Source organism: Crocodylus siamensis, chromosome 3 (genome assembly GCF_052110815.1).
Source record: "Crocodylus siamensis isolate JL-2025a chromosome 3, ASM5211081v1, whole genome shotgun sequence".
Classification (NCBI taxonomy): Eukaryota; Metazoa; Chordata; order Crocodylia; family Crocodylidae; genus Crocodylus; species Crocodylus siamensis.
This window is the reverse complement of record NC_143397.1, coordinates 197,505,061-197,532,913: the sequence shown is the minus strand read 5'-3', so window position 1 is coordinate 197,532,913 and position 27,853 is coordinate 197,505,061. Positions and strand designations below refer to the sequence as shown.

Genomic DNA, 27,853 nt, shown 5'->3' with positions numbered 1-27,853 from the left:
GTCGATCCTCCCAGTCTTGGGCTATGGGCTGAGGAGGGAGAGGAGGATCCACGCAGTGAACCAAAGACTGCAGAGCTGGTGTCATCGGGTAGGCTTTGGCTTCCATGACCACAGCCCGCTCTTTGGCGAGAGAGGCAGTGAGCTGCTGGGAAGAGATGGCCTCCACCTCTCCCCCCTGGGGAGGAGGCTCTTCTCAGCCAGGCTGGCTGACCTGCTCCACCAGGCTTTAAACTAAGCCCGCTGGGGGATGGGGGGACTACTGCCACTGCTGGCCTGCTGAGCAACCCTTGCAAAGCCAGCAGACCAAGGCACTTAAGGGAGCCCACCCCTGCCCCAGCCCTGGCACAATCTGTGGGCAAGGCAAGAGCCCCTAAGGGGACACTTGCCTGCCTGTACGCTGATGCCAGGAGCCTGGGCAACAAGCAGGAGGAGCTCATCCTCCTGCTCAGTGCAAAGAATTATGACGTCATTGGGATAACGGAGACCTGGTGGGACTCCACCCATGACTGGACCACGGGTATAGAGGGCTATACCCTGTACAGGAGGGATCGTGTTGACAAAAGGGGCGGGGGTGTAGCTCTCTATGTGAAGGAAAGCTACATGTCCCTGCAAGCTGATGTTGGCGACCAGCATGGACCGCTAGAGACCCTCTGGGTAAAAATTTGTGGGGAATACGGCACAGGGGACACAACGGTGGGAGTCTACTACAGACCTCCCACCCAAAGTCCTGAGCTTGACCAGGAGTTCGCCCGGGAACTGACTGAGGCCGCTTGCTCCAGGACCTTGGTTGTCTTGGGTGACTTCAGTTACCTGGACATCTCGTGGGAAGATCACTCAGCAAAATCCAAGCGGTCGCAAAGCTTTCTCTCGTGCATGGATGACCTCTACCTGACTCAAGAAGTCTATGGGCCAACGAGAGGCAAAGCACTGCTCGACCTGGTACTTGCTACGGGGGACGACCTAATCGGTGACCTAGTGATCGATGGGAAGCTGGGTGACAGCGACCACGAGCTGATCTCCTTCACCATCCGCCGTAAAGCTGGCAAGTCAGTCAGCAACACAGAAGTCCTTGACTTCAGAAAAGCCAACTTTGACAAGCTCAAGAGGCTTGTCGGTCAGGCCCTTAGGGACCATGACCCCAGGGAGATGGGAGTTCGAGAAGAGTGGTTGCTTCTCAAGGAAGTGATCCTCAATGCACAAGCTAAATCTATTCCAACACGGAGGAAAGGCAGCAAGAAGGCACAGCAGCCTTCCTGGCTCTCTAGGGACCTAGCGGACCTCCTGCGGCTAAAAAGGAAAGCCTACAAAGGATGGAGGATGGGATTCACCTCCAAGGAGGATTATTCTGCACTGGTCTGGTTCTGCAGGGAGCAAACCAGGAAAGCCAAGGCTGCAACTGAACTCCAACTAGCTTCAAGCATCAAGGACAACAAAAAGTCCTTTTTCAGATATGTGGGGAGCCGGAGGAAAAGCAAGGGCAACGTTGGACCCCTGCTAAACCAGATGGGACAACTGACAACTGATGCTCAGGAAAAAGCCAACCTATTAAATAGGTACTTTGCATCAGTTTTTCATCAGTCCCATGGGACGCCCATGCCTGCTATGGGACAGGGAGATCCGGGTGACAGGGATCCCCTACCCTCCATAAATGCTGACCTCGTGAAGGAACATCTTGAGAAGCTGGATACCTTCAAGTCAGCTGGCCCTGACAATCTGCACCCCAGGGTACTCAAGGAGCTGGCAAGTGTCATAGCCCAGCCCCTGGCACGAATCTTTGAAAACTCCTGGCGCTCTGGTGTAGTGCCCGAAGACTGGAAGAAGGCCAATGTGGTGCCGATCTTCAAGAAAGGGAGGAGAGTGGATCCGGCTAACTGCAGACCCATTAGCCTGACTTCTGTCCTGGGGAAGATCTTAGAAAAGTTTATTAAGGAGGCCATCCTTGATGGACTGGCCCAGGCTAACATCCTAAGGGATAGTCAGCACGGGTTTGTTGCAGGTAGGTCTTGTTTGACCAATCTCATTTCCTTCTATGACCAGGTGACCTATCACCTGGACGAGGGAGAAGAGATTGATGTCATATATCTTGACTTCAAAAAAGCTTTTGATCTGGTATCCCATGATCACCTCTTGGCCAAACTGGCCAGTTGTGGCCTTGGCTCCATCACGATCCGCTGGCTGTGAAATTGGCTCTGTGGTTGGACCCAGAGGGTTGTAATTTGAGGCAGTCACTCATTGTGGTGCCCTGTGACCAGTGGGGTCCCTCAAGGCTCTGTCCTTGGACCCATATTGTTCAACATCTTCATTAATGATGTGGACATTGGAGTCAGGAGTGGACTGGCCAAGTTCGCCGATGACACCAAACTTTGGGGCAAAGCATCCACGCCAGAAGATAGGCGGGTGATCCAGGCTGACCTGGACAAGCTCAGCAAATGGGCAGATGAGAACCTGGTGGTGTTTAACACTGAAAAATGCAAGGTTCTCCACCTTGGGAGGAAAAACCTGCAGCTTCCTTATAGGCTCGGCAGTGCTACGTTGGATAGCACTACAGAAGAAAGAGACTTGGGGGCCATCATTGAACACAAGATGAACATGAGCCTGCAATGCGATGCTGCAGCTAATAAAGCGACCAAAATGCTGGCTTGCATCCATAGATGCTTTTCGAGCAAATCCCTGGACGTCATTCTCCCCTTGTACTCGGCCTTGGAGAGGCCACAGCTGGAGTACTGCGTCCAGTTTTGGGCTCCACAATTCAAAAAGGATGTGGAGAAGCTTGAGAGAGTCCAGAGGAGAGCCACGCGCATGATCAGAGGTCAGGAAAACAGATCTTACGATGATAGGCTGAGAGACATGGGACTCTTTAGCCTGGAAAAGCGTAGGCTCAGGGGCGATCTGATGGCCACCTATGAGTTTATCAGGGGTGACCACCAGGATCTGGGGGAATGTTTGTTCACCAGAGCGCCCCAAGGGATGACTAGTTTGAACGGTCACAAACTCCTGCAAGACCGTTTCAGGCTGGACATCAGGAAGAATTTCTTTACTGTCCGAGCCCCGAAGGTCTGGAACAGTCTGCCAGCGGAGGTGGTTCAAGCACCTACATTGAACACCTTCAAGAGTAAATTGGATGCTTATCTTGCTGGGATCCTATGCCCTTTGGGCAGGCGGCTGGACTCGATCTCCTGAGGTCCCTTCCAGCCCTGATGTCTATGAAATCTATGAGATGTTGTGACCCCCTGTTAGGGTCATGAACCACAGTTTGGGAACTGCTGCTCTAGTGCTATATACTTGTAGTGTTTCAAAGTACTGCAGCACCTATAGCACTAGAAATGTAGTGTGTGTTCATGGACTTAGGTTAGGCAGTACCATAGGTGCCAACTCTTCTTTATTTTTTGCTGGGTGGGGGAGTGAGCCTAAGATGATGGCTGCCCCCCATGCAGCAGAGCTGAGCAGAGCCCATGCCCTCCCCCCAGGAACTCTGTGCTGCCTTGGTGAGGTGCCCCCTGCCTGCCCAGCAGAAGTGAGGGACACAACTTTGCACTGTTTTCTTTGCTGCTGCTACTGCTGCAGCTGCTGCTGTGCAGGTAGGGGGTGCCTTGCCATGGTGGCTTAGCTGGCATGAGGCTTCTGGGGGGAGGGCAGCAGGGAGGGGATCCCCAAAGCTACAGCTGGCAACCTGACTCTGTCCCTGCCCTGTGTACAGATTTGGGGGGCATGGTGCCCTCCCCAGGAGTCCTGCTGTGGCAGGGAGCTGCCTTTCCCACCTCTGGACAAGTTGCCTGTGGCTCTGTCCTGCACCCTCCCCAGCTCCCATGCACTGCCCTGGCTGGGCAGTGCCTGCAGATCCAGCCCCTACTTCATAGATTTCATAGACATTAGGGCTGGAAGGGACCTTGGAAGATTATCAAGTCCAGCCCCCCGCCCAAAGGGCAGGAAGTCAGCTGGGGTCGTCATAGGATCCCAGCAAGATAAGCATCCAATTTACTCTTGAAGGTGTTCAATGTCGGTGCTTGAACCACCTCTGATGGCAGGCTATTCCAGACCTTGGGGGCTTGGACAGTAAAGAAATTCTTCCTTATGTCCAGCCTGAAATGGTCTTGCAGTAGTTTATAACCATTCAACCTCATCATCCCCGCTCTGGTGAACAAACCTTCCCCCAGATCCTGGTGGTCACCCCTGATAAACTTATAGGTGGCCATCAGATCACCCCTGAGCCTGCACTTTTCCAGGCTGAAGAGTCCCATGGGTCTCAGCCTGTCGTCATAAGGTCTGTTTTCCTGACTTCTGATCATGCGTCTGGCTCTCCACTGTACTCTCTCAAGCTTCTCCACATCTTTTTTGAATTGTGGAGCCCAAAACTGGACGCAGTACTCCAGCTGTGGCCTCATCGAGGCCCAGTACAATGGGAGAATGACGTCCTGGGATTTGCTTGAGAAACATGTATGGATGCAAGCCAGTGTTTTGGTCACTTTACTAGCCGCAGCATCGCATTGCAGGCTCATGTTCATCTTGTGGTCACTCCCCCTCTTGCTGTGGGGGCCTCAATGTGCCTCCCCTCTTCATAGATGTACCTGCAGGAAGCTGGGAGAGCTGCTTTCCACCACTACCTGGGGCTGTATTCCTGGCAATGTGCCGTGTGTGCCTGACCTCCCCCCACCTCCCTGCATCCTGCTCCCTGCAGCCCCTTGAAGGCTGAAACTCTGCCAGCCTGCAAGGGGAAACTTGCCATTTCCTGCATTTTTCCACAGTGAATGGAAAAACCAGATACCTGCACGATACTGAGAATCTGGGACCAATGCTGTCCTGGAGTCATGCAGCCTGGGACTGGGACTTGATGTTCCCATTTTGTGACTGTACCACCCAGTTAGGGACAGGTGATTACCCTACCATCTTCTGGTAGGGGGGGAGGTTGGGCCCTTGGGCCCCCACATACTTGGTGCCTATAGGCAGGACTGCAGAAGGAATTTCAGATATGGGCAGGACCGCAAAGAACCTGGATATGTAGGAAACACTATTGCAAATGAGTGCTCCTGATCAAATACAAAGGAATCTGTGTTTACCCTGTAAAGTTCTAAATTATAATATCAAGAAATACTTCCAGCAAGAGGCTGCTTTTTGTAAACCTATGCTTGATGCCTGCCCTTTTCTTGACCACAGCTGCACAAAGTTACAATGGATAAGAAATGGAGTAGACTAACCCAGCACTGGTGTCTCCATTTTAAAAATGATATCGCAGAAGAGGTTTGGAGAAAAGTGGTGAAAATAATCCAGGGCCTGGAAAATGCTGTTCTGAAAAGATGAGGATTGTTTACTGGAGAAAGCAGAAGAGGGAACGGGACACGATGAAAGTCTGAGTTACAGTATTTCAGTTACATTCTTAGTTCTATTTAGTTTGTACTCAGCGTTTCCTTACAAGGAGCATTCTTATATCTTCTAAAGATTCATAAGTTCTTATATGCAGTTCACTATGACTTTGTATTCCAAGTCATTGGTGTGATATCTTTTATATGCTGTTAACTCTCACCTAAATCAGCAAAGTAAGAACAGGAACTTCTCTTTTCTTTGTATTAAAATGCAAGAACAGGGCTAGAAATGGACATCACTAAATGAAGCATATCAACTGTGCCAGCACAAAAGACTTTGCCCATTGCTGTGCAGCACAAACAGGCAAGACAGTGGGCAACATGTTTTTCTGGGTCTTGAGGAGCCTTGTCTTGCAAACCTTATAAATTCCTGTGCAGGATCAGGCCCCTCAAACTCTGGGAGCTCCTGCCTGACTTTTCCCACTTACCAGTATGTTCTCCCAGGATCTCTGGGGCACTTCCTGTTAAGCAGGGTAGGTTGGGCAGGTGCTCCCAGGGCTTAAGGGCCCTGATCCTACCTGGGAATTCCTAGGCTTCTCAAACCCCCAGAACACCTTCCTGGGGCAGCTGGAGAGTGTGGGCAGCTTTGGGCTGCTGGTGCTCTCCCATCGCAAAGTAAACAGACATTCACTGCTGAAGAGTGGCACAAATTGGTATCACCTTTGTCGTGGCATGACGAGCGATGTAGACATCTTCATGGTGGCACAAAGACCAAGCAAACATTTTTAAGGTGGCACAAAATGAACAAAAGTAACAAAAGACCATATCGCTTTCCACCCCTAGGGATTGTCTGGTGGAAGTGAAAAGGCTGCAGATTAAAAACAAAATGAATGCAACATTTAACTGCACAATGGAAGTTGACCCAGAAAGTTGATCCAGGAACTTGGCATATTTCCAAAAAAGTTGATTACTAATATGGTTATCAAGACTATCCAGTTACATCTCTTCTAAAGCTTCACCCATGAATAAATTGCATGCTTCAAGGTTTAAGGTGTTCTCTTATGTCAGGATACTTGGGTAGCTGGGGGAAAGGGAGGAAGAGGCAGGGAGAGTAAGAACTGATTATTCCATGGCTGCATAATGTAGGGTTCTTCTGAAACCTTTGTTTCTGGGCACTGTCAGATGCTGTACTAGATGGAACTCATCTGATCAGTTTCCCATGTTTCTGAGTAAACGTTGTAATGTTTTGCTGCTGCATAAGAAGCTGGTAGTCAAGGAGACTATAAACAAAAGTGAAAATCTACTGCTTGCACTGTAAGTAATGCAGCAAAATAATTTAACAGTAATGTATTTCACTTTTTACTAATCTAGTCTCATAAATTTGATCTTGCTGCTAGGGTGACTAGACCTGTTTCTTAATCTGAATTTATCTTTTGAAACATGCAGATAATTTGGTACATTTGCTCAGGAGTAGGGGAAATTTTGCATAACTGATTACCTTTGAATACAAGATATAATAAACTGTGCATAACATTTTTAATTTATGAATCTTTATAAGATAAAGGAATACATCTTATAAGAAAGAAAATGTTGAGTGTGAAATAACAAGATATAATGACCTAATGCCAAAGGTACTTTTAGTGGGAGAAGGTAGAGATTACTGACATGGAGAAAATGATTGCAGGGTACCTGCACTAGAGAATAATAAATAATTAGTTGGATCCAAAACAATCTGTCCATAAGTCTGTTTTATGAAACTTATCAGCAACATGCAATTTCAGATTTATTTCTAACTTCAATAAATGATTAATACATTTCTTATAGCAAACTGCAAGTTTGTCCAGTTGGTCTGGAAGCTTCATCATGGAAGACAGTGTATCTAATACTCTAAATAGCCTTGGGGAGCAAACAGGCGAGTTTTATAGCATGGATGAAGCCCAGGGTGCTTCTCTTCAGCAGAATTCACCGACCAAGTACTTGGCTGTGGAGGCAAATGCAGTGTTGTCATCTTTACAGACTATTCCAGAATTTGCAGAAACACTAGAGCTTATTGAATCTGTAAGTCTGGATATGTGTGAACATTTTCTTCTCTTTTTTTCAATAAAGATGTAATGTTTGAATATTAAATGTTGTGGATTACCAATTAAAGTGCCAAGTACATAGAATGCATTTAAATTATTTTATATAGTTCTTGTTAAGTGTGGTTTCACTTGGATTGAGCCCTTGCTTTGTTAGCTGTCATGCGTTTAAAGCTCTATATAGCTCTCTATCCATCTTTGTCTAAAATTCTAGGATTTTCCCAAGAAGTATAGGAAAAAGAATTTATTCAGACTATAATACTTTTAAACTATAAGCCCTGATATAAAACGTAAATGTACAACTTGGATTTAAATACCAGACACATTTGGTGATTAGAACCAAGAAAGCAGTATCAGCTGTATCATACTGCTTCTATCCTGACGTGTAATGTATATTAAAAAATATAGGGTGGATATGGGGTTAGGTAGAGAATGAAGTATAAATGAAGGTTTAAAATGTTTTTTATGTGAAAAGTTATACTAAACAACAGTGTGAATTCTTCCAGTGAATTATGAATGGTTTAAAAATGTTGTGTACCATGTAATCTCAAATTGAGAGAATCTTGCTGACCTGAAATGTTATGAATGCAACTTTAAGATCCTGAAATTCCTGATTTTATTTTTATTTTTTTTTGGGGGGGTGGGGGGAGATCATTTTTACATAATTCAAAATTTAAAGCAAATGAGAGGCTGTTTCCTGTCTGAATGTCTCCTATCCTTATCCCTTAGGATCCAGTAGCTTGGAGTGATGTTACCAGCTTTGACCTTTCAGAAGCTGCTACCTCCCCTGTTAAGCCTGCTCCAGTAAAATTAATGCGGATTCAGCACAATGAAGGGGCAACAGAGTGCCAGTTCAATGTTAATGTTATGTTTGATGGAAAAAAAAATAATAGTAGCAGTGGAGAAGAGGAGGCGATTCTTTCTCCACCTCCTACTATAGCCAAGTTCAGCACTCCACCTACAATCCTAAGGAAGAAAAAAAGATTAAGAGTTGGACAGTCACCAGCGAATGAAATGAATGATGGCTTTTCTAATGATGCTGTCAGTGCTGCACTAAAACAAACACCAGTTAAAACACTACCCTTTTCCCCATCACAGGTAATACCCATTTTGCTGTGCATTGTATTGCATTATGTGTGTTGTTGGGTTTTTTTTCTTTGAACATAACTTCAGAGGTCAGGGTTGAGAAGATAAATTACAGGTTGTACTTTTAAATACATGTTGGCTTAGTTGAGTGCATTAGGAAACCTTTTTTATCAGATTTTTTAAAAGACCTGTTAACCCTTTAAAATGGAAGAAATGGTTTTCTGAAGATTGGAAAACTTGTTGATTTCTTGGACTGACTTTTACCTTAGTACAAGGTGGTTAAACTACACCTTTCTTTCCATAAAATGTGGTGATTTGGACATAGCCATAGCTCTAGAGCATAACCAGTTCAAGTGCCAGTAGTAAAATGACCACATTTTAGGGCAGAGGAGTATAGAGTGTAATTTAAAAACCAAACTATTAGATAAATCAAATATAAAACAATTAGTTGCTATTTTGAGCAACAGAATAGGAGACCATAGTAAATTAATTTACTGGATATTTTTTATCTTTATTTAGTTTTTCAATACATGCTCTGGAAATGAACAGTTCAACTTTGAAAATCCTGCATTTACATCCACTCCAATTTGTGGACAGAAGGTCCTTATCACAACTCCTCTCCACAAGGAAATGACACCGAAAGATCAGAAAGAAAATGCTGGGTAAGTTTTTATATTTAAGGCTGTGATGTTGAAATAAAAGCAAGACTTGGAAACTGTACAGCTGTGTTTAATGTGTTTTGTATGCAAACATAAGTCGACCTTTTTTTCTTTTTGATTTAACTAACAAAAAATTATATCCTTTAAATCTCTACCTTTTTTAATGCTGTACTAAATTTAAATTAATCTAGATATACTTGGTTTAATGCATGGTATAGCTCATTATTTCCTTGTTTATTCAATATACAATACAGATATGCAGTCAAAATCTGAAGCTTTTTAAAAATGCTTGTCTAATATAATTCATTTTCAGATTTATCATATAACTTTGGTTTAGCAGCACTAACAGTTAATGTGTACATCTTTCTCTGCTTGCTTAGTTTCAGAACTCCAACAATTAGAAGGTCTCTGCTGGGTACTACACCAAGAACTCCAACTCCTTTTAAGAATGCTTTAGCTGCTCAGGAGAAAAAATATGGCCCCCTCAAAATTGTGGTATGTGCCATTCATTTTTTTTTTTTTAGTTTTTTGTTTTATTTCCCTTCAGTTTAATGCCAGCTTAATTTACAAAATACTGAGTTCAAAGTGAGCCTTACTACCAACATAGTAGTGAATTTTTAGTACTGTTGAAAGATGCTAGCTCAGTAAATGGAGCTAAAATAATCTTCTCTATTTCCAGAATTTAATATAGTATGAAGCAGCAATGGTGCCTCATGCTGCCTAACCAATTTCTGTACTCATGTGTTGGTAGTACCACCCTATGAGGCTTAATTTCCATATTCATTCAGTCCATATTCTTTGACTGAGGATTTAATTTTTTTTCCCTCTGTATTGATATTACTTGAAAACTATATGGACACTGGTGTCAAAAGCGGACTGGCTAAGTTTGCTGATGACACCAAACTTTGGGGAAGAGTGTCCACGCTTGAAGATAGGTTGCTGATCCGGGTCAACCTTGATAGACTTGCAGGATGGGTGGATGAAAACCTAATGGTATTGAATATGGAGAAATGCAAGGTGCTCCATCTTGGAGCAAGGTGCCGCATCACACTTAAAGGCTCAGCTACACTCACTAGCACCATGGCTGAAAGAGACTTGGGGGTCATGATTGACCACAAAATAAACATGAGCCACCAATGCAATACAGCAGCAGGCAAAGCGAACAAAACTCTGGCTTGCATCTACCAGTGCATCTTGAACAAGACCCAAGATGTCATCCTCCTGCTGTACTCGGCCTTGGTGAGGCCACAGCTGGAATACTGCATCCAATTCTGGGCTCCGTAATTCAGGAAGGACGTGGAGAAGCTTGAAAGAGTCCAGAGGAGAGCAACGTGCATGATCAGAGGGCAAGAGAGAACAGGTCTTATGAAGAGAGCGTGCGAGCCATGGGACTCTTCATCCTGGAGAAGCACAGGCTCAGGGGTGACTTAGTGGCAGCCTAAGGGGTGTTCATCAGGATCCGGGGGAACGTGTGTTCACCAGAGCACTCCTGGGGATGACAAGGTCCAATGGTCACAAACTCTTGCAAGACCATTTTAGGCTGGATATAAGGAAAAACTTCTTTACTGTCCAAGTCCCCAAGACCTGGAACAGACTGTCTCCAGAAGTGGTGCAAGCACCTACTCTGGACACCTTCAAGAAACATTTGAATGCCTATCTTGCTGGGATCCTTTGACCCTAGCTGACTTCCTGCCCCTTGTGCAGAGGCAGGACCCGATGATCTTGCGAGGTTCCTTCTACCCCTAATGTCTATGAAATCTATGAAAACAGAGAACTCTCACTAAGTAATATCTTTTGAATTAAGCCTGTGGTAATTTCATAGATTTCATAGACAATCGGGCTGGAAGGGACCCCGGAGGATCAAGTCCAGCCCCCTGCCCAGAGGCAGGAAGTCAGCAGGAATCATAGGATCCCAGCAAGATAAACATCCAAAAGTGTCTTGAAGGCGTTCAAAGTGGATGCTTGAACCACCTCCAGCGGCAGTCTATTCCAAACCTTGGGGGCTCAGACAGTAAAGAAGTTCTTCCTTATATCCAGCCTGAAACGGTCGCAGAGCAGTTTGTTACCATTTGATCTCACCTTGGGGCGCTCTGGTGAACAGACGTTCCCCCAGATCCTGATGAACACCCCTAATAAACTTATAGGTGGCCATCAGATCACCCCTGAACCTGCACTTTTCCAGGCTGAAGAGTCCCATGGCTGTCAGCCTGTCATCATAAGGTCTGTTATCCTGACCTCTGATCATGCGGGTGGCTCTCCTCTGGACTCTCTCAGGCTTCTCCACATCTTTTTTGAATTGTGGAGCCCAAAACTGGACGCAGTACTCCAGCTGCAGCCTCACCGAGGCCGGTACAATGGGAGAATGACATCCCGGGATTTGCTTGAGAAGCATCTATGGATGCAAGCCAGTGTTTTGCTTGCTTTACTAGCTGCAGCATCACCTTGAAGGCTCATGTTCATCTTGTGGTCAATCATCAAAAATTTTTTATTATTACCTAAATGAAAATGAGTCTAAAATATTTTATTATAATGCTTTGGGGGTTTTTGTTTTGGAACGAAACCCCTTTTCTAGGCAGGGGGTGAACAGGTGTTTTTCTTCCAATTAGAAGGTCTCATAACAAATGAACTTTTGGGGTAGTATAGGTGCATGTAGGTGTTTTCAGTATTTTAGGAGACTGTTGCATTTCTACCTTGAAAGCAAGCCCTTATGTAAACTGGTACAGCATGAAGTCTGCAGGAGTTAAGCCTTCATGTTGCTTGAATTTGGTCCTTTAGATTATGTTAGATCAACAAAAAAAGACTACCCTTGTACTTTGCTCTCAATGCTGTTCTTTATATGTAGATGTGCAGTGTCTTTCATCATCTTTAGGTTGGTTGGTTGGTCTGTCTGTCTTTTAGATTAACCTAAGAGCTTCTAAACGGAGTTTATGAGATTTGACCCACATTTCTGCACAGGACTTTGTAGTTGCTTTTGATTCTTCTGGTTGTGGGTGGTTTCTCTTTGCTGCTGTGACTATTCATAGTTTCATACAATTATTTTAAATGAATTACTTCTGCTGCTCTTACTGTTTCGCCTTCTTGTATGCTAATGTACAAGAACAATTTGAATTAAGTAAACTTTCACTTTCCTATTGTGACCCTCTTTCCAGTCTAGTTATGTTGACTGACTGTTTCTCCTCTTGCAAACAGGGAAGGTAGCTTAGATTTTGCGCTAGATTAAGCACCACCCTTGTTACCCTCACTAGATTATCTTTCACCAGACAAAAAGTAGCTTGGTTATTTTTTGATATTGACATCTGATTTAGTTAAAAAGTGAAATTCTGGCATTAAGTGGAATTTTCTTTTTGTTGGTATGCTAATGGGGCATCTGTTTATGGTTATGTGAAACTGTGCTTCATTTTATGTCGACTAAGGTCTTTTATACTGTCAAAGCATCTATACAAAGTCCTTCCTTACAGCAATCTTATATTTGTAGTATGATGGTTTGTTTTTTTTAGATGCATCATCCCAGTCATGTGGGTGTAGTTTGTACTGGGAAATAGTAAACAAAATTGCATGCATGTCCAATAATTTATACATCGAATTGAAAATAGTTTTGAAGGCAACATTCCAATAGTTTGTGTTACCAATTAATATGATCTGGTTGGAAGACCATAAATTTTAACCAAAGGCATCGTGACTGACTGTGTAGTTGTTATGAAAGGTCGCTCTTTGGAGTTATCTTGCTTTACTTTACATTTAATTGCATGTAGCTAAAAAACAGTGTAGAGTAATATGATATTCTAAAGTTGGTTCTGCCTTCAACAGTTGAACTGTAGTAATTGGGTACATGCTAAATTGTTGGTAATTCCCTTAGTTTTCTCACCTCCCATAGAATATATAATAATGTCTGTAGTAATCTAAATGAATATAGTTAATGTGGTGAACTAGTAACTGATTTTTCTGTTTGTGTTCCTACATTCCTCCTCATGTTAACTTAAAATTAGTCGCAACCACTTGCCTTCTTGGAAGAAGATATCAGAGAAGTTTTAAAGGAGGAAACTGGAACAGACATATTCCTCAAGGAGGAAGATGACTCTGTCTATAAAACCTGCAAGCAAGAGGTAATGTTGCAGTAACTACTGTAGCGTAGATAGGAAAAAATGGCAACTTCGATAGTAACTTTTCAATTTTTTTTTCTTTTATTTAAAAAAAAAAAAAAGCACACTTCTAGTAAGAAAGTCAGAAAATCATTGGTCTTGGATCCATGGGAAAAAGAAGAACTTGGTGCCCAACTCTTCACAGAAGATAACGGTTTGGACGTGCAGGTTGGTCTACCAGTAAATAGTACAGCTCAGCAAAATTGTAAGAGAAAGGAACAAACACTCCATTTATTTTTTCTCAGCTTTAAAATCATAGAAAAGTAGGGCTGGAAGGGACCTCTGGAGGTCACCTAGTTGACCCCCTGACTGAGTAGGATCATCTCTATCCAAACCATCCCATACAGGTCTTTCTCTAACTTATTCCTAAAAGTAGACAGTCAGCCATGTCACAGAACTACAAGGTGTATTGCCCAGAGACATCAAGCACTGTAACTTGCCACAGCTAAAGCAGGTCAATGTCACTGGGTTGTTTAAATGCCTTTTGAGATCCAAAGTGGTACATTGTGGCTAGATTCAGAAGGGAGACTTGTGCATTTAAATGCTCTGTTTAGGTTCTTAATACTTGGACGTATTCATTTGTAATGCTCCTCTACTTAACCCTGCAGGTCCTAAACCTTTCTCAGTGCTTAACTGTCTACTGGTAAAGCCCTGTGAGTGTTTAAATTTCTCTTGCTGTACATGTGCATGTCTCTTCTATCCTGTGATACTGCTGAGCTGCTCTACTCCATTACATGCTGAAGCTCCTTTTGAAATATGTGGAATGGGTGTTTGCGCATTACTGTACTTGCAGGGACTGATTAAAAAAACACGATGCTCGGATATCTAGCCCCATGAACATTATAGCACCTAATGGTGGGTGATGCAGTTTCCCTTTACATAGCAGCTCAAAGTTTATAACACTTACCTGGGCCCAGATCCTTTCTCAAACTGGGGAATTTGAATCTATATCTACCTCCAAGATACTATGCCCTAGCCCCAAAGAGCCCCACTTCAGAACACCTGAGTATACTTCAGTCCTTTTCGTTAAAGTGGTTTCACTTTGGATGAAATTCTTAAATATTCTTTGAATAGGAAGGAATGGGTGACCCTCTAGCCTAGAGGCTAGGGTACCTAACCAGCAGCGGGGTTTCAGTCCCAGTTTGTGTCCAACTCCAGGATGGAGTTCAGGAGTCTAATTCCATAAGAGGCATAGAGCTTAAGGCACAAAAGTCTTTGTATAACCTGTGGACTAACTTAAGTGGTTCCCTGCTCAGCTTATTTTTTTTGTGATTTGCATTCTTAGTTGCCTACCTCTAACCAGGAATTGAATATGGAGCCTCAGTATTCAAATTGGATGTTGCAGATGCCACCAGGTACCAGGCACCCAAGGGTGTTTCTGTTCCAGAGTAGATTAAAAAAAAAAGATTACTTAAATAAAGCATTTTAAAAATCCAGTTTTTAAAAACATTATAATTAAGTTTTTCTGTAAAAATAAATCAGCTTAAAATGCCATTTGAATTTAATACAGCATGGCTTAAGATATACATTTAGTATAATCTATTAAACTGTAAATAAAATATGTTTAGTCAATGAAACTGTACTAAAAACTCTGAAGGTAAAGGTTGATTTTTCTTCTATACAAGAATGAGGGGAAAACATTGTAACTTTTGAGGTCAAACTTTAAAAATATGGATCAATATTTCATGTATTGGGGGCTTGACCCTGCAAGGGATGCAGGGTCTGTACTACTGGATGCAGTGGATCAGCAAAGTCATTACAGGTGTTAGAACTTGGCTTCTGACTCCAGCAGATACCATCATGTGTACTTCTTGATCAGGATTATCCTGAGCCCACCTGGATGGTATTAAACTCCTGTGTTGTTCTCTCTACCTGAGCTTTGATTAGCTTAGCTCTCAAATTATGACTATTTATGATTCTGCACCCATAATGGAGGCTTATTCTCCAGCTCATGGAAAAACTACCATCTGCTCAGTAACTACCACCCCCTTGCTTGTGAATGGTTCTGGGTGCTTCAGTTAAATGGCCTTTCTTGATCCCTTTGTATATGTACATAGCTGCAAACATTAAGTTTGCAAGAGCTCTTCCCATGTCTCTAAACTAAAATACTGTAGCACATAAGGCCAGGGGGTTACAATAGAAAATCAGTAGAAATCATGGATTGTTAGGGGAGGGCTGAGGGGATGGGAAGGGAAGGTGTGGTGTTCTGATAGTTTATATACCTATGTCGGTATACATAGCTTGTATACCTATACAGGTACCAAAACTACTTTTAAAAACTATATTTTTGAGTTCCAGAGCTCAGCTGGGCAGGGTTCACAGCCCTTCCTGCTGGCAGCAGCTGTAGGTGCTTGTGCCCTGTGCTGGCACCTGGTGATGCAGGCTCCAGTCAATGGTGCATGGGGGGCAAGGAGTGCAGCCGGCCTTGCCTGCCTCTATCCAGCCCTGTGCTGGAGCCAGCTGCCTTCCCCACCCCCTGCCATGCAGGTTCCAGGACTCTACCAGAAGTGGAGGGGAGCCCTGGCCCCTGCTTTCTCATGGAGTCTCAGGACTTCTGCAGCAGGGGATGGGGAAGGCTTCCTCCAGTGTTGCGCGAGTGTGGGAGCTGCAGGCATGCCATGCAGACCTCCCGCAATAGGCAGTCTGTGCTGGCTGCGCTTCTTGCCCCCATGCACAGTGCTGGCTGGAGCCATGTGCCACAAGGCGCCAGTGCGTGCAGAGGCAGCAGAGACTGTGAACCATGTGTGAGGGGGGTCCCCATACCCATTCCCTCCCTCACACCCCACAAACCTCACATATCCACACCCTGCCCTGTAATGTAATCCCCTACAACTCCCCACATATACACACACCCCACAACATACCTTATTCCCCCCACACACACAGCCACCCCGCCCACACCCTACTATACACACACACACGCACACCCCACCGTGCACACATACTCCCCACATACTTCACTGTACACACACAGTACACAAGAATAAGACTTCATTTTTGAGTTGTTATTCAATGCTGTCTATATACAGTACACAAACACAAATCATGACAAATATTGTCATGTAATAAAATCGAACTATGGTAGATATTGGACTTCTAATGTGTGACTTGGTTTTTTCTGGTTCCCAGATGGCAACCCTCCCCTGCCAAAAGGGGTATTTCCAGGGGGCAAGAGGAAGGACTTGTGCTGGCAAAGGTTAGGGGGCAGGACTTTTGGTCCCAATGTGGTGACCAGGGGGCGGAGCAACTGCCAAGGGACTGGGCTACTGATATGGCCCTTGATGGCTCGCCAGAATTCATTAAGTGGTCCTCCAGCCAAAATAATTGGTCACCCCTGCAGTAAGGTGATATATTTCTGCAAGCTGTTGCCTTGTACCTTAGACCTATCTGAGGTGCCTCTGTGAGTCTAGACCAGTGATTCTCAACCAGGGTGCTGCAACACCTTCGGGTGCCTTAAAATTCTTCTAAGCATGCTGTCCTGCTGCCCGCGCCACGTGGAACAGCGCAAGTGTATTTTGGTATGGCATTGTGGGGAGGGGGGATAGTTCATGTTTTGGAAAGTGTACAGTGGAGGAAAAATGCAGTTTTTGTTTCATTCTGTAAGTCCAGTATCTTTCTGAAAAAACTCCACTCAAAGAAGTGAGTTTAATCATATTGTTTAGTATTAGTCTTTTTAGGGTGTCTATACACGTGCTTTGGGATGGTGGGGGCACATTTTTATTAGTGTGGCTCTTAGACAGCTGCTCTAATTAAAATGCTGCAGCATCGCATGTATTAAACATCCTGTGTTTCAAAATGGCTACAGGGGCAGTTTAACTAAAGCTCATTAAAATTTTATCTAAAGTGCCTCCGTGGCCATTTTGAAATCCAGGATGCGTAATATAGATGATGGTGAGGCACGCTTGAGTGTTCTTATTAGAATGGTCCACCAGACTCGGTTAATCAAGTCTGCTTTGATGCATTCTAATTAGAATGCGTCAGAGCACATGTATAGGCACTCTTGGAGTATAACTGTCAGTGTAGACAGGGTTTGTATTCTATAACTGTTTCTAGTTACGGCACAATTTATCAATTAACTTTATAGATCCCATTTTTAAAAGAAAATGTAATTGAAGTCATAGCATGGTTTTATTAAAACAAGGAGGCATTGTTCCAGGTGGGAATGGGCGCATGCTGTTGGTGCTAGTACGTAATTGTTACCAACTCATTTTTGATCAGATTGCAGTTCTAGTAAGGAGATTCTACAAGCATGTCAGAAATAAGATGAAGATAAAAAAAAATGTAAGTCCCATATGGAATGCAGAAGGCAGTCTAGTTAGTGATGATGCAGAGAATGTTGAAGTATTTAATACATTTTTTTTAACTTCAGCCTTCACAAGTAAAGTCAACTGGCAAGTGACAGGTGCAGTTGGTAGGAAAGATAGGGAAGGAGGGAAATGGCATAGAGCAGTGGAAGAAAAGGCTGGGGATTACTTAGAGAAGCTAGATGTTTTTAAGTCAGTAGGGCTGGATGGATTACCCTCGAGTACTGAAAGAATTGGCAGAGGTAATTTCAAAGCCATTGGCTGTCAACTTTTAAGAACTCATGGAGGCTGGGTGAGGTCCCAGTTTGCACTTGAAGGGCAAATATTATGTCCATGTTTAAGAAAGGTAAGAAGGAGCATCCAAGTAATTACAGAGCAGACAGTCTGACCTTACTACTTTGAACAATTATGGAATGGATCAACAAGGAATCTGTTTTGAAGCACCTGGAAGAGAACAAGGTAATATGGAACAGCCAACAGGAGCAAGTCATGCCTGACCAACTTTATTTCCTTCTTTGATAAGGTGACATGTAAATGAATAGTGGATGTGATGTGCCTTGATTTTATGTAAGGCTTTTGACATTGTTGCCCATGACATTTACTCTATTATTTCCTTTACTAATTAATGACATACAGACTAGATGAAAGTACTGTAAGGTGGATCCATAACTGGGGAACAAAACTAGGAACAATGGCCTGAAGGTGCAGCAGAGGAAATTAGGATTGGAGATTAGGAAGAACTTTTTGACTCGGCCTGTTGCAATGTTTAGCCACTATGTAGTAAAGTTATGGAATCTCCATCCCTGGAAGCTTTCAAGAGCATGTTAGACAGACACTTGACTCTCTGAACAAGGTAGTCTGTAAGGTTCCACACACTGCCCTGCCTTCTGAATGGTTTAGTCAGAGATGATCCTGCACTGAGTAGCTGTCTGGGCTGGATGGCTTCAAGAGGTCAATTCCAGTCCTGTTTTCCTGTGATCCTAGTGTATAATATGCTGGATTGAGAAATATGTATATATTTTCGCCAAATATCTTGGACTCATTTGATTCTCTCAACTATGTAGTTGCTTGTGTTTTCCAGTCTTCTTTGTAACAGTTAAAGATTTTATTTATTTATTTATTTTTAACTGAATATTAACTGTTATTCCTCTACCCCATTCCTTTGTCTTTTTTTTACATTAGTCAGAAAATGCCTTTACTACATCTTTACTAATGATACCATTGTTGGAAATACATGACAACAGATGTAATCTGACGCCGGAGAAGCAGGATACAAGCTCGGCAAACAAAGCGAATGCAGTAATTAAAAAGAAATTGAATGCTTGCACTTCAAAAAATATCAAAATGGAAAAGTCTCTTCAGGTCTGGATTCAAGATATTTTTGTTTTGTTACGTTAACTTAAATTTAAATCATAATGTAGTCTAATAATATATATTTGCCATTATTTGGGAAGGGCAGGGCTAGTTATTCCTTCATTCTTCACTTCAGTATTGATAGCCCACCACCACTGCCTCAGACCCAGATTATATCTTCAGTCCCATCCTTTACAGCTTTCTAGCTTTGTTCTGTAAAAGTACTGTATTCCTCATCCTTTTTGGGTTTCAAATGCCTTCACTTTCCTTGCTTCTCCAGATATATGTGAATACTGCATTCTACTGCCAGCTGAAACTTGAACCGAGTGTGATAAATGGGGATTCCATTGAATTTAGTATTAGTCAAACTTTATTGAAGCAAATCTATTCAATAAATACCTCTTGCTACTTGTTTTCTCTTGCCCTAAAACTTTGAATCTAGCATATATACACTACAGGTATAAAAATGGTAAGCTTTATCCCAGAACTTGCATACAGAGTACTGGAGAATAAATGTGGCCCTGACTTGAATTTGATTATATATACTCTTTTAAAAGTTAATATGTAAACTGATTTTAATATAATCCTAATTACTATTTTCTTAAATATTTCATATTGACTATTTATAAAAAAAAAAAAAAAAGTGTGGGGTTTTTTTTGTGTTTTTTTTTTAATACAGTCAAATTGTGAATGGGAAGCTGTTGTTTATGGAAAAACAGAAGATCAACTTATCATGACTGAACAAGCAAGAAGATATTTGAGCACATATACAGCTACCAGTAGCACTTCAAGGGCTCTAATATTGTGATGATTTCTGCAACTGACGGCCATTCTTCCCTCATGAAATGAACTCTGTACTGAAGGAGATTTCAGCAAAATACATGTAAATGAAGTCTTTAGTTTGAGAGAGACTTCAAAGGAAATCTTAAGTCTCTTTCAAGTGACAAAGGGCAGACACAGCTTTGGCCTTTTCAAGTAAGGGATAGCATAAACCAGAATGAATTTTTTTAATATTTCAAAAAACGAAAATGTAAAAACAGTAAAGAACATTGCAGTGAATGTCAGCATACACTTTTATCTTAATTTTTCATGTTTATTCTTAATGACTTAAATTTCTACTTTCCTATTAGTACATTTTTGATGTAGGGTACGTTTACAGGTCCTTACTATTTCTTTTTTGGATGAACAACATGTGACTGTATGAATGTGCTTTTGCTTAAGTGTTCAGTTGCTTCTGTAGCAAATTTTCTAGCATATAAAGAAACACAACGCAAAGGTGCCTGATGGAAGGATAGAAAGTTGCACTACTAGTTGTTGGTATGCTGCACAAACGATGAAATTTAACTACAGTGTTAACTATTTATTTGAAAATGGTACTAGAAATGAGTAGGAAAAGGGTGAATTAAGTTTCACATCAGTGTAAAGCATCAGTATTTTCTTCAGTCTCAGAAACTGAGACCATTGTTGAATGTATTGTACAGTAGGTAGGAACAGGGAAACTTTTGTAAATTGGAAAGGAGTATGTGTTTATAATTTATTTTCCTTTTTAAAGCTTAATAGATATTTATGTATATGCAGGTTGTCTAGAAGCCAATGTTGTTTCCTGTTATAACAGTAAAAATGGTAAAGGACAAGTTTTAACTTTTGAAGTATAGAAGAGCAGTAAAATTACATACTACAAAGCATACAAATCTGTACTTCGTTACATCTACTTAAGGATTGCACTATATAACTTTTAAATCATGTTGGTCTACAAAGTAGTTATAAAGTATGCCTGTACTATACAGTGATTCCAATAACTTGTTTTAATTAATATATTTAGACTGGGAGCTTGAGACCTAGTATGTGACCTAGTGTTTGGGTCCTATACATAAACTAGAAATTAATTCATTTTATTACATGTTTTTAAAAAAAGAACTTGGCACCTTGATTCTTAAAACAGTCTTATCTGCACTTAGAAGTTTGACCATATATACACTAAACTTGTGAAGTCGGCATTCTTTTATTTATGAAAATCTTTGTCCTTATGTAAACTTTTACAGGTTACAACAGTTGCTTCAGTTGCCTATTTAGGTATTTGCACTTATGGTTTTTTCCTTTTTTTTTGTTTTGAAGGAATGTCTTGTTTGCTTTTGTGGTAGATATTTTATGTAGTTAACTTCTTGCAGATTTATAATGGTGTGCTATCAACAAATACTGACAGGTAAATAGAATTGTATACTATAGTTGTAGCTATTTATAATTCAGACACTCTCTTCCTCTCCACTCCCGGGTGTGCTGCTATAGATAATAGCAGAATCGGCTTGCTGCTATGAGAGATGGAAAGAGCGAGCATCATATGCACTGTATGTAAAATTACAAAAGAAAAATGATGTTTGGTTCTCTGGTTAATGAGATCAACCATTGCTATGCAGGATGTAGCAAAAATCCTACCAGGCAATACCAAAAATGATAGAAAATGGTTTTTAACTCCAAAAGTTTAACATCTGGTGTGTGGTACAAGAAAAGTAATTTGTGTCGTTATTGGAATACTTTTTAAAAACAGTTCAGGACTTCCACATTCCCATTTTAAATGAGCATTTAAATGCCTAGCTGCTGTTAGCATTACAAACTTTCAGCAACTTTCAAATCAAATCAACACTTCAGCAGAAAATCCTGTAAAATAGAAATCTGAAAATCATTTTTGTGCCAGGATAATTCCTCATTCTTGTCAAATTAGGAGGAGCCAACTAGAATTCCTTGGCAGTGGTGGTTTTGTTGTATTTATAATTAGCAATAGATTTCACAAGCAAAATGCTACTTGCAGTACAAAATGAATTCATAAAGGATTAAATAGAGATTATAATCCTTTCATGCCAGGAGCTGGATTTTTCCATGGACTTTTTTAGTAGAAATTGTTGCACCAAAGCCACCAATACCATGGTTGAAATAGATTTATGATAAGTAGTATTAATTTTGAGTTGGTATTGGTTGAATCTTCTAGTTAACTGCTTCTTTGTTGCTTTAGCAAGAAGGTTTTACTTTTTGACATGTCAGGCATCTTTTTATTATCTTTTGAATGTTGTGTGCATTTGCATTTTTTTCAGTTTATAAGTAGATTGTACATGTAGCAGCCAAACATGCATGAAAACTGAATACATGTATAATACTCCATTTTTTGTTTTAAGGTTTTGACAAGATATACAACAAATGCCTTGATTTAAGCTTAGTTTTTTGTTTTACTACAAATTTTGTTTCATGTATGAATCTTGCGTACAGTACAGACCCATATTAACATCAGAAATAAAGCATCTATGTACCAGGTTATCAAAAAAGCCTCTTATTTATGTGAGAAGTAAGGCCAATATGTTCCTCTTATTATAAATATTCTAATTAGCCAATTTTAGACCAAAAGTATGTAGGTGCTGAAATAATTTGACAACAGTCAGTGGGAAAAGAGAAAATATGTCTTGTCCAAATAACTTTACTGTGGAACTGTCATAACAAATGTGTAGTGGAGTGTGTTGTGGCTTTTGGTAGCTTAAATTTTAGCTTTCCTTTTAACTTTTGTAAGAAAACTGTTTGGTGTTGGTGTGAGTGTTTTTGTTTTTAAAGCTTAACTACTTGAAGCCTTAATTTCTGAGATGCAGGTGGGGTAGGGAAAGAGGTTAAGCCACTTCTTGACAAAAGGTAAATTTTACTTAGCCCTTCCAATGGAGTTTCATACCCCAGTCCCAAGCACTCTTCTGTCTTTCAGGGAGAACAAGATCAATCCCTCTTCCCTTGTGACCTTAACAGATTCATTTTGGATTCATCTATACAGTGCTTTTAATTCTTTATCAGTTGGTAGTTTCTAGAAAACCCACCTAAGAACAGTTGTACCCAACTTTCCAGTCCCATGGGCTGGGTGAGGGGTGCAAGGTCAGTCTGTGAACTGTATCCTGTGTAGCACTGGTATGTGGGATTGGCCTACAGCTGCAATTCAGTGCACCAGCCTGGCCCCTCATGCCCACATCTGGCTATGTGTCAGCCCAGCCCTGCTTGATCTAGCATTCAGGGCCACTTTATCTGGTCCAAGGGACTCCCAACAGATATGGACATCTGGGGAGAGACCAATAAATGCTGCCACTGCTCCCCCAATACCAGATGTCCAGCTCCATGGATGATGTGCTCTGCAAGCCAGATCTAGCTGGGGTTTGAGCATCACTAATGTAGAACATTTGTCTCGTCTGAGCTTGCCAGCTTTGGCTGCAATTTGTCACTTCTGAGGCAGCCATGGGATGGACTGGGAATATGGGCAACAGCAGCCATTGCCTGTTGGCAGACAGAGGCATAGTAAAGTAGTTTGTCTGGGGCTCATACCCACTCTTCCTTTTTCATGCTTACACAAAAAGGAGTCTTAGCAGCCTTTGTTTACTATAACACAAAATGGAAAATGTTTTTAAATTACTGTTTTTAAATTATCTTTTCTTTGGGAGCACGTTTATATATGCAGGGTAGAATTTGACCTACCTTGGAAGAGACTGCTCTCTTCTCCCCTGAGGTTTTGTAACCATATGATTCTATAGCTCCTGTCCAAGACTAATAAGCTAGTTGGGCCTGTTTAGAAGAATAAGATCCATATCCAGAGTTTGGGTAGATTTTTCCCTAGTTTATATAGTGCTGGGCTAAATATTGTATTTACCTGGTTTCAAGGCTACTTCACATTTTAGATCCATCCTTCCACTAATTGGAATACTATACACAGAACATTTTATAAATTATCATTTTCATAGAGTTGTAGAATCATAGAAGTAGGGTTGGAAGGGACCTTGTAGATTTTCATAGACATCAGGGCTGGAAGGGACCTCGGGAGATCATCAAGTCCAGCCCCCTGCCCAAAGGGCAGGAAGTCAGCTGGGGTCATAGGATCCCAGCAAGATAAGCATCCAATTTACTCTTGAAGGTGTTCAATGTAGGTGCTTGAACCACCTCCGCTGGCAGACTGTTCCAGACCTTGGGGGCTCGGACAGTAAAGAAATTCTTCCTTATGTCCAGCCTGAAACGGTCTTGCAGGAGTTTGTGACCGTTCGACCTAGTCATCCCTTGGGGCACTCTGGTGTACAAACATTCAAGATCTCCTGCCTGGGCGGGAGAAGAGACTGGACTTAAATGAGTCCAGCCAGGTAGTCATCAAGCCTCTTCTTAAAGATCCCCAGGGTAGGAGTCAGCACCACTTCCCTAGGAAGCTGGTTCCAGCTCCTAGCTGCCCTAACTGTGAAGTAGTTCTTACGGATGTCTAATCTAAACCTACTCTCTAATAATTTGTGCCCATTGTTCCTTGTCATGCCAGGGGGCACTAGGGCAAACAGCATCTCCCCTAAACCCTTCTGTTCCCCCCTAGTGAGTTTATAGACAGTCACCAGGCCCCCCCTCAGCCTTCTCTTGTGAAGGCTGAACAGGTTCAGGTCCCGCAGTCTTGTAGTTGGTTAGCACTACAGAAGAAAGAGACTTGGGGGTCATCATTGACCACAAGATGAACATGAGCCTGCAATGCGATGCTGTGGCTAGTAAAGCGACCAAAATGCTGGCGTGCATCCATAGATGCTTCTCAAGCAAATCCCGGGACGTCATTCTCCCCTTGTACTCGGCCTTGGTGAGGCCGCAGCTGGAGTACTGCGTCCAGTTTTGGGCTCCACAATTCAAAAAGGATGTGGAGAAGCTTGAGAGAGTCCAGAGGAGAGCCACGCGCATGATCAGAGGTCAGGAAAACAGATCTTACGATGACAGGCTGAGAGCCATGGGACTCTTTAGCCTGGAAAAGCATAGGCTCAGGGGTGATCTGATGGCCACCTATAAGTTTATCAGGGGTGACCACCAGGACCTGGGGGAACGTTTGTTCACCAGAGCGCCCCAAGGGATGACGAGGTCGAACGGTCACAAACTCCTGCAAGACCGTTTCAGGCTGGACATAAGGAAGAATTTCTTTACTGTCCGAGCCCCCAAGGTCTGGAACAGTCTGCCAGTGGAGGTGGTTCAAGCACCTACATTGAACACCTTCAAGAGTAAATTGGATGCTTATCTTGCTGGGATCCAATGACCCCAGCTGACTTCCTGCCCTTTGGGCAGGGGGCTGGACTCGATGATCTCCCGAGGTCCCTTCCAGCCCTAATGTCTATGAAATGAAATCTATGAAATGAAATGTAGGGTCTGCCCTGTTGTCCCCGGATCATGCGGGTGGCCCTCCTCTGGATCCTTTCAATGTTGTCCACATCCCTCCTGAAAAGGGGTGCACAGAACTGGACGCAGTACTCCATCTGTGGCCTAACCAGTGTCGCATAGAGGGGGAGGATCACCTCCCTGGCTCTACCTGAGATGCACCCGTGGATGCACGACAAGTTCCGGTTAGCTCTGCCAACCGTGACCTCGCATTGTTGGCCCATGTTCATCCTGGAGTCAACAATGACTCCAAGATCCCTTTCTGCCTCTGTGCTCTCAAGAAGGGAGTTTCCCATTCTGTAAGTGTGCTGCTGGTTTCTACTGCCTAAGTGCAGCACCCTGCACTTGTCAGTATTGAAACGCATCCTGTTTATGTCAGCCCACTCCTGTAACCTATCCAGATCTTGCTGCAATCTTTCCCTCCCTAGTAGCATGCTCATCTCACCCCGAATTTTGGTATCATCAGTGAATTTAAACAGGTTGCATTTCACCCCATCGTCCAAATCGCTGATGAAGAAATTGAACAGCGCAGGCCCAAGGACTGAGCCCTGGGGGACTCCGCTGCCCACTTCCCCCCAGGTTGAATATGTACAGAGTCTAATTATTGGAGAGTGGTCCTAAATTTGTCTCTTCCACTGCTGCAGCAGGGAAAACAGTAGCAGGGAAGCAAGCAGAGTGCTAGGGGGTAGGCAACAGGGGAGTCAAGTGGCCTGACTTCTGTCCCTTTCCCCCTGCTGCCTGCCCATCAGCTGACATCACCATGCCAGTGCCCCCATGTGCTCCTCCCTTTGCACCTTGATCCCTGCAGTCTGCCCTTCCCACAGGTGCTTACCCTCAACTGTGGCTCTAGCTCTGGCCTGGAGCACTTGATAGCTCTGGTCCCTTCCCAGCCAGGTAATGGTTGCAGTGATGGCAGTTCCAGCTCCAACCCTGGGGCCAGGTCAGAGCCAGAACTGTGGCGGCCTGGCTGGGAGGGTGTGGGCTGAAGCTAGAGCTTGAGTTGTGATTGAGCATCAGCAGTAGGGATAAGGTGTGAAAGGGGCAGGCCAAGGTGACATGTGGGTGCTAGGCGCTAGTGGAGATAGGACAGGTGAGTGTGGGCAAGTTCTGTCCCCCTGCTGCCTGTCCCTTTTTTCTACAGTTCAAGCATGCTTTTGATACTTAAACAGGATACACGCTGTAGTCAACAACATTTTCTGGCAATGGGCCAGAGTGACAGCTCTGGTTTGTGAGCCAGTGCTAGGAACTGGCCAACACTGCTGCCTGGCCATAGCTTGGCGTGGGCAAAGTTCCCTGTCACCTAGCCACAGTGCAGCATGGGCAAAGCTCCCCAGGCCCAGTGAGCTAGATCCAGTTGCTCCATGGGCCAAATACAGCCTCCATGTGCTCTCCCTGATGGATGGATGGACTGACAGTGCGGCTGGGGTGGACCGCCTGTCCACTGTGCAGTGCTGTTCTTGGGTGCCTGGGTTCTGCCTCTGGCTCACTGGCCCCATGCCCTGCTGGGACCCGAGCATCACACTTGGTGTGGGTTGGGGGCACTGGAGGCAGGGCAGCTTCTCCTGTGCCACCCTGGCTGCTCCATGGTCTACCTGCTGCTGCATCCCTGGATGCCGGGAGCAAGGTAAGATGCAGTGCTGGCACTCTGCTCCCCTGGTCCCACTGCAACGCAGGAGGATGCCGCAGGTCCTGCTTGCTGTTCACCTTAGGTTGGCCAAAGACGCAGCTACTGCCCTGTATCCTGCTCCCTGCCGCCACTGCACCGGCTCACCCTGGCCCAGTTGTTAGGACCCCGTGGTGCTGCTGCCTCCTGCAGCTGGCTCCATCCGTGCCTTACCCCTGTGCCTACACCTGCAAGCAGCCCTACCCCCCACACTCCCCCAGTGCTCCAAGACAGCAGGGTTTCTCTGCTTGCCAGTAAGTTTGCTTTGCTTTGCTTTTTTCAGCAAGCCCGCCAAAAGTGCAGGGCCCGTGCTTTTTTTGCAGAGCTTGTGAAAATCATGCATTCGCTATTTTGTAGGTCTGTACTCATATGAGGTAGTACAGCCAACAGTCCTTCTGACAGTATGCATAATGGAGAAGTGCTAGCCAGTGAACCACCAGATCTTACAGCGTGTTAATTTCTTCTGGGAAATTTCAGCTTTAAAATATTGGAAGTATTAATTATTTGACACTTCTTAAAGCCTCTCTGAGCAGCCTGTTTCATTATTTTGATCATGAGTGACTATGAGTGATTTTTTTTTTTTTCCCCACTGGAAAAGTTACAGGTACAATTCCTAGGGTAGATGCATTTAGATTAGTACATTTTCTTCTCCCTTACCTAGGAGAATAAACTCTACCAGTAAGCATGTGCATACCAGGAAGGGTTGTACTGCAGTTCAGAATGCATGCAGGCACAATTTTTATTAACAATTGCAAAGTATACTACAGGCTAAATTCATACCAAATGAAACTCCTGCGATCTCACTGTTATTCTGATGCATCAGGGCTTAATGTCCTGTCCTAAATGGATGCTTTAGTTGAGAGCTAAGCTAAAAGTAATAAGAGCAATTTAATAATAATGTTATTACTTTTGTCATTATAAGAGTAATAGCCCAGTACTGTATTTTTACCTAAATTCAAGATGATTTCCCCCCCGCCACTACCACTTGACTCCTGACATCTGCGTGAAGGCAGGTGTTGCTTAAGGCTCACAACGTAAGAGTGAATATCATGGGGAAAATACGTAGCATAGATTATCTTTTGTGTGTACTTTTTTTA

General features: G+C 43.3%; 1 protein-coding gene across 3 annotated transcripts in view; it reads left to right on the top strand.

Moving 5' to 3' along the window:
• Positions 1-22,216, top strand: part of MYBL1 (MYB proto-oncogene like 1) — a 45,628-nt gene extending 23,412 nt beyond the window's left edge. For 2 of the 3 annotated variants that reach the window (XM_090040089.1, XM_090040087.1), the window contains exons 9-16: positions 7,122-7,355; positions 8,105-8,473; positions 8,981-9,123; positions 9,501-9,615; positions 13,107-13,223; positions 13,323-13,427; positions 18,746-18,925; positions 19,596-22,216. In XM_090040089.1, coding sequence (XP_089896215.1) covers positions 7,122-7,355; positions 8,105-8,473; positions 8,981-9,123; positions 9,501-9,615; positions 13,107-13,223; positions 13,323-13,427; positions 18,746-18,925; positions 19,596-19,724 — 1,392 coding nt within the window. In that variant the 3' untranslated portion in view covers positions 19,725-22,216. The remainder of the gene's footprint in view (positions 1-7,121; positions 7,356-8,104; positions 8,474-8,980; positions 9,124-9,500; positions 9,616-13,106; positions 13,224-13,322; positions 13,428-18,745; positions 18,926-19,595) is intronic. The other variant, XM_090040088.1, reaches the window with a different exon arrangement.
• The last annotated feature ends 5,637 nt before the right edge of the window (positions 22,217-27,853 follow it).